The sequence below is a fragment of the Rousettus aegyptiacus genome, unplaced genomic scaffold (assembly GCF_014176215.1).
Source record: "Rousettus aegyptiacus isolate mRouAeg1 unplaced genomic scaffold, mRouAeg1.p scaffold_m13_p_3, whole genome shotgun sequence".
Classification (NCBI taxonomy): Eukaryota; Metazoa; Chordata; class Mammalia; order Chiroptera; family Pteropodidae; genus Rousettus; species Rousettus aegyptiacus.
Genome location: NW_023416306.1, coordinates 9,927,754 through 9,943,086, shown reverse-complemented (window position 1 = coordinate 9,943,086; position 15,333 = coordinate 9,927,754). Strand labels below are relative to the sequence as shown.

At 35.5% G+C, this 15,333-nt stretch overlaps 1 protein-coding gene across 1 annotated transcript in view; it reads right to left on the bottom strand.

Annotated features, from left to right (window-relative positions):
- Positions 1 to 1,374: 1,374 nt before the first annotated feature.
- The window catches only part of RC3H2 (ring finger and CCCH-type domains 2), a 38,917-nt gene continuing 24,958 nt past the window's right edge, over positions 1,375 to 15,333 (bottom strand). The window contains 11 exon segments of the mRNA XM_016137456.2: positions 1,375 to 6,640; positions 7,259 to 7,407; positions 7,503 to 7,610; positions 7,858 to 7,992; positions 8,086 to 8,167; positions 8,436 to 8,520; positions 8,745 to 8,958; positions 9,285 to 9,431; positions 11,131 to 11,301; positions 11,849 to 12,279; positions 13,006 to 13,220. Of these exon segments, the coding sequence (XP_015992942.2) occupies positions 6,445 to 6,640; positions 7,259 to 7,407; positions 7,503 to 7,610; positions 7,858 to 7,992; positions 8,086 to 8,167; positions 8,436 to 8,520; positions 8,745 to 8,958; positions 9,285 to 9,431; positions 11,131 to 11,301; positions 11,849 to 12,279; positions 13,006 to 13,220 (1,933 nt within the window). The 3' untranslated portion in view covers positions 1,375 to 6,444.

Below are 15,333 nucleotides of genomic sequence, written 5' to 3'. Positions count from 1 at the left end.
ACATGTTTCGTAAATATGTTCTCACCAAAGAGGTCTGGGATTCTAAGTCAAACTTAATCCACGACGACGTGTCGTCGTCTAACGCACTCCCTCCACAACCAATCCTGTCAATTGCTCTCTCCTACTCTCCAAATTCATCTCTTTTCCTCCACCCTCGCTTTTGCCACGTTCTAAACACTTCTTACCCAGATTGTTCACCTGCCATCTGGCTTTATCTCACAATACTGCCAAAGTGATCTAAACCCCCAATTTTCCAAACCATCTAATTTCCACGACTCCCTAATAGTGTCTTCAGTATGGTGTTCAATGTCCTTCATAGAGGTCCCTACCTACCTCATCTAGCTGTGTGACCTTGGGTAAATTCTCTAAGGACTCTGCCTCAGTTTTCTTATCTGTAAAGTGGTGACAATAACGGTCCTAGATTGTAACATACCTACAGCACTGTGTCTGGAATGTATTAAGTGCTCTAAGAGGTTAGAGTAAGCTATTCCTTACCATTCCTTCCACTGTGACGTTCTCTAGTTAAGAAGTCTCCAGCAAGTTAGTGCCTCAAATATAATGCAGGGACCATAGAATCCACAGAGAAAGGCTGTTAGGACAGAGTGGGATTTCATGAAGGTAGAGGAGGTACTCAGTCAGGGTGTTCCCCCTACCTCCCCCCCTGCCCCACCTGCTTGGTGAAATATTACTAAGCCTACAAAGTCTAGCCCGAGGTCATTTTTCAAGGGACCACCTCTGGCTCACCACCACCACCATCTGCCCAGTAATTTCCGTTTTAAAGTTTCCATACACTCTACGGTGGAACATAGCTGAGTTGGTTATTCAAATTTGCTTTTCCCTGTTTTGTACAGTGAGCCTCTAGAGAAAAGGGCTCATATTTCATTAACTTTAAACCTTAATGACCAGCACAGACAGGGGCTTAAAATATTTCAGCTGAGTGAAATAGTGAAACTACTCAAGGCCCAGTGAAAAGTGTCTAGATCTTCGCATGCCATTCTCTCTCTGCTCATATTGTTTCCACAGAACTGTCTTCACATTTCTGTAATACATTGCTTTATATTAGTTATGTGTATTTGTCCCATTTTCTCCACTAGGAGAAATACTGTGAACTGCTAGCATTGTCTTTGTCCTCATCTCCCACATGGAAAGTACTCTATACTGAATGAATAAAGTGACTGATCGAATTGAGAAATACTGCAACCTCTCTGGCCTATTCGCTTCCTTCGGATCCTTCCCTCTGATGTATACATGAGCCCAGTGATTATTTAAATCTCAAGGAGCTATCTGGTAGCTTTGTTAAGCCAAAAAATATACCAAGGAAATCAAGATAACTAAAATGCACCATAAACTTAATATTGACACTAAACAAACAACTTTTAAGGTGGACAAATAATTTTATTTTGTGCATGCAAATACATGTCAAGTACTGCAAACTTTTTCCATCAATTTTCTCTCAAACACTGAAAATCATGATGCTCTATTCTGTGAACAGCCAAAGCTAATATCTCTTTCACTTCAGTGCTACGGTAAAAACACACAGAATTCACTCTTCGCTATTCACTATCATCACAACCCTCATTGTTCCATCTCTGCCCTCCCCCCATATACAGGCCTTTATAAGTCCTAGCCTTCCCCCATTTAATCCTATTCCTATAGCACAAAGGGAAACGTTACGATTTGGAAATTCAAATTGAAATAAATGGAATAGAATTTATTCCCATATATATTCCCCATTTCATTGTACAGAATTATTTTAAATTATAGTTTTAAATAGAAGCTGAGTATATGCCTTAAAAATGAGCATTAAATCCATCTTAGAGATGGTGCCTGCTTTTTACATGATGGGTGTACACCATCTTTAATTTCATTTACATTTCAATCGAACAATAGATTTGCAAAGAAAATGTCTAATACAGACGTAAAAATATTCACACTAGAGCTTCACAATCGGTTGTACAATTGACAAACAGGCCTCTTTTCCCAAACTTTCCAGCTAAGCAAATTTATAAAATGTAATCGATGCAACAAGAAAAACATTTCTCTTTCACTTCCAGGGAAAAGAATATGCAATAAACAGTATAAATGCAAACAGCAGTCGCTGCAAGCTAACCACGATACTCCCAAGTGGCTGTACAGTGGATATGTGCAGTACGAATAAAAGCCACATGTGTTGTATCACAACTACAGTATAATTGTTTGCCCAGCTAAGAGAATGCATGCACTTCCATGCCTTGGGTTATAAAGTGAGGCCTAATTCTTGACAGATTGATGGAATATATGCAAATGACCTTGGCTTTTGGCAGTACTAAGTGCAGCCAGTGTCTGTGTTCCACTAGTTTGAGGATATTTTTAAAATTTTAGTTAAAAAAAAAATTAAAAAACTGCCAATTTTGGATCTGGGGGAATAACTGCTCTTGGAGTAAAAATAAGACTCCACTCAAATGTGGGGTATTCTGATCAGTGGCCTTGACCCCTTGTATTCCCTTGCCAGCAAAGGGATACAAAGAAACAGCTAGTATAAAGGAGTAACTAGCAAATTTATTCAATTTATCCAGAAAATGGGATACTCCTTGAGCATGTTCATTTTTGTTCTACTTGCAGAAGGGGTTCTTATGTAGGAGTTACAGTAAGTGATCCCATTGACACTCTTCATTCACTAAAACACAAGAAAAGTTCTTCCGGTTAACTAATCCATAGTTGCAATGCAACTTTTCCCTTTAATGGTTAGTTACCAATACTGGTGACAGTCTCCTCAGAAAATGACTCAAAGAAGCTAGGGAAGAAATATTCAGATTCAAAGTTGAACTCACATGCTGAATCTGATCATCGCAAATCCAGCCGTTAACAAGACAACCATGGGCTTTAAAATGCAAAATGCAAAAGCAAGCTAGATGGTTATTAAAAGTGTTTTCAAATGTTTAAATGATCCCATTTTAAATTCCTACAAATTGCTGTGCATCCTGTAATTTTCTCGAGGCAGCATATAAAATTGGGATGTGCTTATAACTTAGCATCAACTTGAAATTTGAATGAATGTGACTAGAGATCCATACAAATGGAAAATATCAGTCCTAGTATAGGAGGTTTCTTTTACTATTCTCTTGTGAGAGTAAACAGATACTAGGAAAAAATCAGTGCCACTGGCCCAATGAAGTACCTTCTCTTGAAAATTACAATGCACAACTTTCATGTATGACACTGGTTTATCAGATGGCATTAAAAGTTTAAGTCATGGCAAAAAAGGCAAGGGAAACTGCTTTGTTCAGGTACCAACTAGATGAAATACATATGTAGCTTTCTCAGAATTTATAAAATGAAATGAGACCACAAAGGAGAACTACCGATGCTACATTCACAGTATCTGAATGAGGCACATGGACTTCAGAACGGGGATTAGAAATTAAAAAACAAAACACAAAAAATGAAAAATAACAACAACAAAACGAAAAAAGACACCATTTCCCACTTTGCAGACCTCAGGCTACTTTTTTCCTAATTAGTTGCCAACATTACGAATTTCCTTTCCTATTGCTTTACATCCTTTGATTTCAAACATATGTGTATTACATCTTGGTAAAAAAGGTCAAATGACACGGAAGGCCCCCAATTTTAAGAAGTCACATCTTAGGTCTAATGTGTCATTTTTTTCCTCTGAGACATCGGTAGGTACCATTCTGAAGAAGGATCAGGTAAAATGCTCTGTCTTCTAAATTGGCAGAGAACCAATGTCTTTACCTCATATTAACCCCATCAAGAGAAGCAGAAAATGGCTACTACATAATGAATGCAACACAGAATAATCCCAACACAGAAACGATTCCTATGTTGTTAGTGAGAAAGAGAGTAAGTTTTTAAGAACAGGGAGTATTGTTTTATGGGATCACCTGCTGCAAGATAAGCATTATTTTAATATAAATGTTGAGACATACCAATAAGGTTGGCAGGTATATACATACACTGATGCGAATGTAATTTCACTGGACAAGTAGGCAAACACCTAAGCAGTTTATCCCGACCCCCTCCAGCAGAGCACAACCAAGTTTCAAAATCTCAATTTTAAAATTAAAAAGATAAGGTTAAATACACAAGATCAATTTATGTAGTATATATTCACCCTCAGAACGTGCTGAAGATGTTTTGCGTAGTTCTGTTGCACAGAGGGTTCTTTCCCTGAGGGCACATAAGGAGCTCTCCAACTGTTAATAGGTCTCTATTTTGTAACAAAATAGCAATTTTTAAATCTTAAAAAAAAATACATTACCTTCAACATGGAAGATCTCACTATTTAAATATCCATGAAATAGACATTATGGTTTGCATATCCTTTCTGGAAATACAAACAGCAAATAAAGTACATTGGAAGCATTTCGAATGTAGTGAGGTGTATTTATAGAAAGGTTCTGGTATAAATTATGTAACAATCATGTTCCTGTAACAATCCCAGGCTAATTTATAATGTCAGAAATAAGTTAATGTAACATGGTTTAAAAACTCTTGTTCCTATTCATTTCAGGTTACAGAGTGAAATAAATAAAATGTCTTTGTAGGGACAGGGAGCACTGGCCATGGCGAAAAGGTACAGTACTAACCTAAGGAAACTAAGTCAAGGCTACTGTGTTGTTATGTTACAAACAAACATCTTCATACATCTGAGTATTAAATAAATGGGTAAGATCTTCCATACTGACACCAGAATATCAAAACTACCCCTTTGTTTCAGGTATATTTACAACTTATCAGTCACCTTATGAGCATGTTCATTAAGACAGGTATCAAACACCAGTATTTACTCATTCTGATCAAGAAATTTCAGGGAAATGCCAACCCTCCCGCCCCTGGAAATGTGCACAAAACTTTTTTATCAAAATCTTATCTGATACAATGCTGTGGTTTTGTAAAACAACTAAATAGCTCAGACGACCAATAACATGATCCTGTTTAAGCATCTTGCTAGCAGGAAAAGCCCTTACATACAGTACACCTGGTGAAAGATCAGCTTGGCTTAAAATATTCCAGTACAATTTTCAGAGTAAACAACTTCACAGAAGTTAATTAAAAAAAAAAAAAATAATAAAAGTCAAACTAATCTTAAAGAAATGGGGAAAAAAACAAAGAGACAAACTATAGGTAAGATCACCAGGAAGGAATGCCCAGCTTTTGGTTTCAAATGTTGACTGAAATTTAGGTTTCAATAAAATACTTCCAACTAATCTGGGACATGGCTGGTTGAACATAATGCATACTTTCAGATGCCAAGTCAAAACACTTTTCAGTCACATTTTAGCAGGGCAGAAATTATTCATGTTTTTAAGTATGAATAAAGGTTAGCCAATGTTCTATCATTACATGGTTCATAGTCTTATCAACCTAACAGTCAGAAAAAAGGGAAAATTAAATCCCAACATGAAGTTAACAATAAACAATATTTAACCAAGATAATGCAATGAACATCCAAAATAATTAGTTTAAATTAAAAACCCAGCAATACCGTCTTGTTAGTCAGTGCAAACACTACATACAGGGTTTTCTCAAGAAAGCTGAAAGCACCTGATTCTTTTGCCAAGTCATCAGATTCAATAATGTACAGGCTTAAATCTGCATTTTAAAAAACTGCCATTACATTAGTGCATAATTTATCAAAATTGTAAAAACGATTCTGCATAACTTAGGAGAATTTAATATCTAGTACATCAGCTGAAAGACTTAGGCACTTGGTTATATATTTAATTACTTCAACAAGTAGCCTCTGTATAAATATTAACAAAGCAGAAACTATTCCTGAAAAATGGAAAATTAAAAAAATTTAAATGCTACAGATAAAAGCACTGCACCACACTCCTACATATAATGCAGTAAAGAAAGCTAGTCAATAACCCTGCAAAATTCTATGGTAAGAACATCTAACTCCACTCTTCAAAGTTAAAAAAAAAAAAAATTAAAAAAAAATTCCATGCAAAGTCCCATGAAAAAGATAAATAAAGCAGCTGGAATGAGATGGAAATTTCTCTTAGTGAAACATAAAATAGAAATAAATAAGTTAATTAAGTCTACTTTCACTAGATGTATCATTGTAGGATCCTGCTAGTTTAATAACTGAGTTGTTAATTTTCTATAGAAGCCATTTAAAATAGGAAATGGCTCAGTTACTGCACCGGATTGCTACAAACTCATAAAAAGCTGCTTGAAGCTTAAGTTAAATGTCCAAATTCCAATCACTTCTGGAAAGTGAACGTGTTACCCTAGTAAAGTAAATTTTCTTTTTTTTTTTTCCATAATGCTAATGCAAGAGGGCTTGAAGTATCAAAGAGTCCACAGGAAATGGATGCCCCCAGTAATATCTTTTTTTTAAAAAAAATATACATTATATAATATATATTATATATATAAAAAGCTAGTGTAAATGCTTCCATGGTATGGTCACAAATTTGAAAGATGAACCTTCTTTCAGCTGTTAACCATCTTCCCATTTGCAACAGGTTTTAAAAAGTCGTTTTTATCTTCAGACATAACATGAGTTTTCAGAATGAGGTTGCCAACGCTGACAGATGTGGTGATGGGGAGGCAACTTGCATTGCTAATGGACACTGGGAGTGGCTGGCTAAAGCAAGAAGTTACTGGCAGAACTGTTTTTTGCTCCTCCCTGAGAGAAAATGACATTGAAAACAAGTTAGCTTTAAGTGAAAACTTAAAACATACAAAAAGTTGTACCCAACTTTAACAGCCTCTAGCAAAGACATGTCTTTAAAACTAAAAGGTATCAGAGGTCACTAACAAGGTCCCATTTTCTAAAAATTAAAATAAAAAATTAACATATTGGTTAATTTCGGGCCAACAAACTATCAGGTTCAAGATTAGCCCATACTTTTTGCAGTAATTATACGAAATGGAAACATTAAAGCCAAGAAAATCTTAACATGATTTTTTAAAAGGAAAAACTTTTATCTAGGTTTTAATTTTCCATTTTGTAGTCTATAAATTTGGCTACCAGACTGAGGAAATATAATCTGATGCTAGAGCACAAAGGTTATTTTTTATCCCAAGAAAAAGGAGGCTTCAAGGCCACTAAAATGGACTACTTTGTTGGTTCAAATTTACCTCTTCTTTCCTAAAAATTCAGACTGATCAATTCACTGCCCTATTACATAGATTTTCCCCAGAGGCTGAAAAAAAGCAAAAATGAGTTTAACGCTGCATCTATTTCTCTTTAACTATTCATGGCCTATGCCCACTGGTTATGAATTTTCTGTCTTACACTCACAGAATCACATGGTCTTCACCTAAACTCTGTCTCTTCTGCTCTGGTGGCTCCTTTTGATGTTGTTGGACTGGATGTCCATTTTCCACTGCTGTTCCATTCAGCAACTGATCATTTTGAGAACTGATACCAAGCTGTATGTCCAGGATCTCCTAAGAAAATAAAATGTTAATCCTTCAGTGTGAAAGAATTTTACTTTAGTTTCCAATAGAATAAAGCCTCCTAAATATCTAATTGTAGTACTTACTTCAATTTGTTCACTCTGTCCATCAGGTTCATCAGTATCAAGCGCTGAAAGCTCTAACTCAATATCTCTATCAGGCTTAGTATCGGCCGCATCTTCTGTATAATCACTCTGTAATTAAAAAAAAAAAAAACTGATTGCATGTTTACCTGTGGAAACTGGGGTTTCCTAATGATTGATCTAAAGAATTATTTAAGAAAGCAAGAACTACAATTCTATGGCTACTGTAAGTTTTAAAAGCAATCACCCATTAGAAAAAGGCACATTACAATGCACTAAGTTATAGCATAAACCAATGCACAGCAACAGCAAACAACGAACACGTTAAGCTTGAAGCTGAGAGGTTCAGTTTCTTTACCTCTCCGTTTCTCAATTCAATCTCCTTGCTTAGAAGATTTAGGGTAAGGTGACGGCCTTCATCCAGGGAATTCCACTTTTGTTGCATGGCCAGAGCATTGGCCTCCCTCTGAAGAAGCAATGAGTTACTCTTGGCCTATAGGGGGAAATAAAAAAGTAAAGTTAGCTTCCAACTACCATTCTACTTAAAAAAAAAAAACAACTCAAAGCCGAGTAACACAAAGCCTACCTGCTGAAGTTCAATGCTTAAAAGGTCTCCAGTACTGGAATGCTTTCTATGACCAGATAAATCAGTAACAATAAATCTGTCCCTTTAAAGAGAAACATGTTTACTGTAAGAGAAGTGAAACAAGTAAAGCAACTATAGGAGTAATCACTACATACTCTATGTGTTTTATGTAACAGATCAACCCTAAAAGCTTCAGTCGTCATTCCAAATATAAATTTTTTTTCATAAATTTGTTATATAGTTAAAACTAGCAAAGAACATTTTATGAATAACTGAAGGTAGAATCTGTACTCTGAGGGTATATGCAAGTCTGAGAATAGAGAATCCTAAAGAATTAAGAGTAATGTTACCTTTCAACATAATGTGCTGAGGATGTGGCTTCGTTACCATATGAACTCCACCTTGAATCAACAGCATTGACATAAGGGACATAATCTATAGAGACGTAGAAACAATAAACAGAAAAGTGAAGAGTCAGTGTTAGCATGTGATGGATACTTTTCAAAAAAGTATCTTATTAGCCATGTTGTCCCAGTTAAACCCTTTAATTATGAGTTTACTGTGGCTATTAAATGAGAGAAATTTCTGCACCTTACAAAGTGAGGATTAAAAGCACAGTGCTAGAACACAGCAGGTGAGGTATTAGTTAAATGGATCACCTGATACACTGATTGGCTTCGTTGCACTTCCTTGGGAAGCAGTGGCCTGGACAGGATCCGTGGTATGGTAACCTGTGCGTGAAGATCTGGAAATTGCACCCCATTTTGAGATGATAGGTCCATCGCTAAAAGGAATTATTGGGTCTTCTTCTTTTGCCCTTCTTTGAGTTTCAAATAAATGCACTCTTCTCTTAACATCTCCACTGTCCAGGTCCTGCATTAAACCAAAGAAAATCAGTAAAATGACTGGTGATAACTACTTTAGCTAGTAATAAAAACACATACTTTCAAAAGACATGCAATTAAGTTTTCTGGTAAACTTAACACTAGTTGTTGATCTCAGTGACAATCCAACATTTATTTTAAACCACCAAACTATGCTCGAATAATTTAAACACTAAATGCAATTTATTTCAGACTTAAATAAATAAAACTCTGTTGCTTACAGATGAGTTACACAGCAACATGAAGATGAAAAGTATTTGATCATTCTAAAACCTGAGTTAACATGCATGATATTCCCATGCCCCCAAATCATACCATTAACACAGCATTTGAATTAGCAATCACATCTCTGGGTTCTGAATCGATGGCATTTATACAGGAGCCTATGGTGCCACAAGACCAGGGAGAATAATGGGAAAGATGATCTTCTTCAAACTTTGTACCACTCACACTTTCAGAGAACTGATTAAAAAAAAAAAAAAAGGCATAGCCAGTTAGTAAAAAAACCTCAATTTATAAACTTGTAACTAATATAAACTATTACAGAATACGTAGGACTTCAGAGTAAACAATTAAACCTTCAGTGACTAATATTAAAAACTGTCGCAGGTAACAAATAGTATTTATATAATTTACTAAGAAAAAATAGAACACCCTCTTTTTTTACTTTGTCCTTTAAGTACTCATAAAGAATCCCTTACTGATACTATCAAAACCAATCAACAAATAATTTATAGTATGCCTCTAATGTGGCTCGTGGCACTCCAGGAAATGAATACACACACACATATATGCATACACAGAGATCATAGACCATATCCTAAAGGAGTTTATAACTGTGAGAGAAAAAAAAAAAGTGTAAATAAGGGAACTGCATGATAAACCGTGCAGTATTAAATAAAGAACCAAAGCAATTCAAAGGCACTCTGGAACCAGGAGAAATGGACAACTGTTAAAGGGACTGTAAGGATGACTGTAGAATCAGAGTACTGAAGTTGTAAGAATCTAGTTTACTAATTATATAGATAAGGAAACTCAAGCCAAAAAGGTTAAATTATTATCCCAAGTCATTACTGATAACAGATCTGAATCTCAGGGAAATATTTATTTTCTAATACATAATATAAAAAAAAGTAAATACATTTTTCAGTGAAGCAAGTGGCAAATTACTCTGCTGTCAGGAGGGTTAGCTGTTTTGAAGAAGTCTAAGTTAGACAAAACACATTTGGATCTAGTTTTAAATATTTAACAGTTTATTGAAATATTTGTAGATGAAAAAATACGATGCCTAGTATTACTTCAAAATAATCTAGTAGGAAGAAAGTGTACAAGAAACAAAATTAGCTGAGTTGATAACTGTGGAAGCTAGGTGATGGGTCCCTGGGGTTTATTACACTGTTCTCTCTACTTCTGTGTGTTTAAAACTTTTCATAATAAAGAGATTAAAAAAAAATTTTTCATACTGGAACCTCTAGGGATGGAAAATAAACCAGAAGAATTAAAAAAAAAACAACTAATAGTGTGCTCTAGATACAACAGTACTGAAAACACCAGGGTACAATGAAAGGATCCTGGACAAACACTTGTTCCGTAATGATAAAAACATTAATTTACGGTGATATAAAACACCATGTATAATACAATAGGCATTTCTGCACCTCTTGCAAATTAGGAAAGAATATCTCAGACAGACCGAGATTCAAATCCCAGCTAGTTACAAGCTGAATTTATTAATTGGGCAAATTACTTAACTTCCCTGGGTAGGATTCCAAACCTGCAAAATATGGGTAACACTTGCCCCCTAAGGTTTTTGTGAGAATTAAACAATATTATGTAAATGTTTAGTATAGTGCCTGGCACAAGGATGTGCTCAATAAATGGTAGATATAACCTTATTATTAATAAAAGCCATGAAAATAATAACTATACAGCTGGAAAAAATTTTGAATTTTTGGTGGAAAAAGGACTATGATTTTATGATCTTCAGAGTCTTGTAATGTCTAGCCACAGTGCTTACACACACAATGATTACTGAACTAAACTCAATTGCACACCAAACCATTGCAAAATATCCAACAGAACTAATCCTGGCTAGAATGAGTGCCCTGAAGTCAGCCGTTTGACCTATTCCTGCAACATCAGTGATTAAAACCTTTCTTACATCAGTGCGAAAGTCTACACTGAATAGAGGAGAAGGTGGTGTTGGTGACTGTGTTGCCACAGGAAGAGTTGAAGAAACAAGAGGTGCTTTCTGAGTGTGGTACTGTGCCCACTGTTCTGGCTTTCTTCTTAGCTGCTCCTCGCAACTGGTCTTCAAATGACCACAAGGTTCCTAAGGGGGTATAAAAGGAACAATCTTAATCAGCTACAGAGTAGTAAATAAATTTATCTATGCTTTGAGGAAATAACGTTAACAATTTATTATATTTTGGATCCAAAAAAATAAATACAATAGGGAAGTCACCCTAGCCCATTCTTTACACGTTTAAATGAAAGGTTAATATTTAGTCAAGTAATATTAAAAGCAAAATCTGAACATGCTTTTGGGGTTTAGAAAAGTCATTTGTATGTATGTATATATAAGGGGATACTGAAAATAGGCCCTGTACTTGCATTTACCTTCCCACTAGTTTCCTATCTAAATAACATTTATTGAGCATTAATGTTTTTTTCTGATTTAATCCTCACAACAGCCTTATGAGGTAGGCACTACTCTTATTTCCATCAAACATGAAAAAACTGACATAGAGAAGTCAAGTAACTTCCATAAGTCACACTGTTAGTGGAGGAGCCAAGATATACACCTGGGTAGTCATTCACCAGACCTTGGGCTCTTAACCCCTACACTACAGCACCATCCCTATTCCATCATCACTTACCCTTGGTAAAGGCACAGTTGTCCTTGGTTCACTTGGTGGCTGACAAGCCACTGAATAATACCCATCTAAGGAGTTATATCTTTCTCGCAAAGACGTCTGATAGACAGATGAGTGCATCACATCCATTGGAGGTAAAGAATTGCTTCTAATAATGTCATCTCGTTGGTACATAGGTGGACGCCAGATGCGCCTGCTGTCGTACACAGGGGCATACATTCCAGAAGGTACTGGAGGAACTGGTCCATATGGCTGCGGAGGAGGAGGTTGGTAAGGAGAATTCATTCGATCTCGAGGGGAAAATGTACTGTAATGATCGGCATATGGCATAGAAGCAGGTGGGAGGGAGGACTCTGGAACGTTATTGGACCTCACAAAGCGAGGAACACAGGGAGCCACACCAGCTGGTACCGTTGGAGGTGGTGGGTAGTATCCTTGAAAATTGGAAAGAGGAATATTTAATGTAATCTTAGTAAAATCCAACATTTTATAATGGTTTAAGTCTAAAGCAGTCTTTAATGTGGGAAAATAAGCTTTGCCCCCACTTTAGTTACTTCCATTTTCTTTTAAATTTATTTTAAATTACAATTGACATACAATAGTTAACTCCACTTTTGAAAGAAACTATATACTTTCAAGATATTACTACAGGAAAATCACTAACATTCAATACTTTGCTAAACTGCTCCTAAAAACACATGACAGAGCTATTAATAGATGGCGGGTAAATTTCCTTCTAAGGGCATCTACTGCCACAGGTTTTGGATTAAGTAATTATAGTTACATCATTGCTTCTTGATCTTGTTGGGAACAGAGGTTAAAGACCTCTTTCAAAATCTATATTGTGTGGTTGTCTTTCCGAAATTACACCAAAGTATATTAACCAAACATTTGCACATCATTTCAGAAGATTTACAGAACTCTCTGAAGCTCATCCATGGACTCTATAGTTGATTCATAAAAATGAGAAGAACTTTAAAACTATTGGTATGTAGAATGACAGATTTTTAGGGCAGGAAGAAAACTTAGAAGTAATGTAGTCCAAAGGATTAATTTTTAACATAAATATTCTAGACAAATATAAATGATTCACTTATTTATCTAAAGGCAACAAATGTTATATCACAGTTTTTTCCTAAGAATTGTCTAAAATTACTTACCTGTCTGTGGGTACTGTGGGACTTCAAAAGGTATCTGAGTCCTTGGATCTTGAATATACTGAATGTTTTCAGAATGCTGAGGATATACTGGTACTCTAGTTATAAATGGGCTGGATTTTGGAGGCACAGAATTCAGTTCTGTTCCAACATTACAGGGCCCAGCTGAGGTAGCCGCTATATTACTTACAGGCGTCTTGGGTGGAGAACCAATTTTGCTGGAGAAAAAAATTAAACAAGGGAAATGATAAATCACTGTCTATGACTGTTAAGTCTTCCTCAGTAGGATTTTTTCATAAAATTATAAAGTAAAACCACTAACTGAAAGATACTTTAGGGGTTTTCATATTGACAAATAAGGCAATGAATTTCCTTGCCACTTCACACTGCTAATTCATAGCCTCATAGTAACAGATCTCATATTCTGGTGAAGGCAAAAAAGAAATAAACAAATCCCAGGCATAATGTGACCCATCAGTCCCTTTTCACTTGTTCTCTGAAGAAAGAATTTTCCTATTGAAAATTAAAAAAAAAAATTCCTTTTCAATTAATTCTCAACAGAAACAATACAGTCTACCAGTAGAATTCTTTGGGATAAAGCAGACATATAAAAGAAGGGTTGTTCTATTAAGTTAGATTTGCTGAAATGTAAACCTTGAGGAAAAGCTATTTTGTCCACTTTGTTAACTGCTACTTCCCCAGAACCTAGAACAGTAAGTGGTACTCAGTATATATTTGTTGGACAAATGAGTAGTTAGTTCCTGCCACACAGGAGATACTCAGTAAATATCTGTTGAACAAAATGCTAATGAAATCGTTACTCATTAAATGCATGCAAAATACACAGTTTTAATCTTTTTTTTTTTTTTTAACACAAAGGATTTTCTTCATTGAATCACCAAGCAGTCGGTTCCACAAGATCTCACCACAGCTTTTAACAAGTCAAACTTTAGTGGAGCTTAGATATATGGTGATTCAAGAAAATGATCTTGTTGATGACGTAGAAATTCAATACGTTGCATCCTGATTATATTAGAGAGGTTTTCTCAAACTAAACAATGAGGAGAATGGAATATCTCTAAGTCTAGCATAGCAAATTAGTCTAGTAGATATTTACTTCTATGTGTAACTGTGCATTAAAATATAGAAAATAACCAAGAAACTGTGGGTAATAATACTGGGTAGAAATGCATTGGCTTAGAGTTTAAAGATATATTGGGCTGTGCTTATTCTCTTAAGTTAAATAAAGGCAACAAAGAAAATTACTAGGACTTCCTTATAACAGCAACACTTACTGAGAAATATACTGTAAATATGTCAACTCTGAGATGACAAATTTTTAGACTTTTCAGGAAAAAGGCATCAAAATCCATGGCAAGGTTCATGGCCTCATGAAATCATGCAGTTATCCCAAAAATTCAGACCTAAGGAAAAGCTTTCAGCTGCATTTTAGTCAGATAACTAGATCATTACAGCTATATCCAAGATGACTTCCAGGATTCTAGGCTCTCCTTTGCAGCAGCACCTCTCATACCTACATGCTTTATCCTGTGTGGTTTTCTCTATTGAGAAGGCCCTCCCTTCCTCTCTAGTCTTTTGGAACTAGCTCAGGTGTCATTACCTTACCTCTGAAAATGCTTCCACAATAACTCCCTATAGAATTATTCTGTTTTTTTAATGTTCAAATAACACTTGGAACACAACTCCATTATGGTACCTTTCAGAATATATTATATGGAAGCTGTTTACATTTGTCTCCCAAACTACACCAGAAGACCTTTAGAGGCAGGGAGTTTCTCTAGTTCATTTTCATTAGCTACACGAACTGGCCTGGTGTTTGGTACACAGAAGATCCATGATTCTTGAATGCATAAATAAATGATTTATTTATTGATTATTTTAAAAAGTTTTTTCTCCTAGTCTGTCATTTTTTTCTAATGAGATATAATTTACCCTTTTAAGGTATACACTTCAGTGATTTCTGGTATACTCACAAAGTTATGCAACCATCACCACTATCTAATTTTAAAACATATTCACTGTCCCTTTGAAATATATTCATAGCATTCACTCCCCATCTTTCCCCCACAGCCCTAACCCCTAGTAACCACCAATCTACTTTGTATGGATTTGCGCATGCTGCACATTCACATATACAGTTATACACTGTAGCTTTTTGTATCTAGCTTCAATATCACTTCACTTACATAAATACTATCTCCAACGCTATATTATCATAAATTTCTTAAAGGCAGAACAATCTTATACATCTCATGTATTTTCAGGAGTGCCAAGAACAGAACTCAGAATGAGTACACAGGTAATATTTTG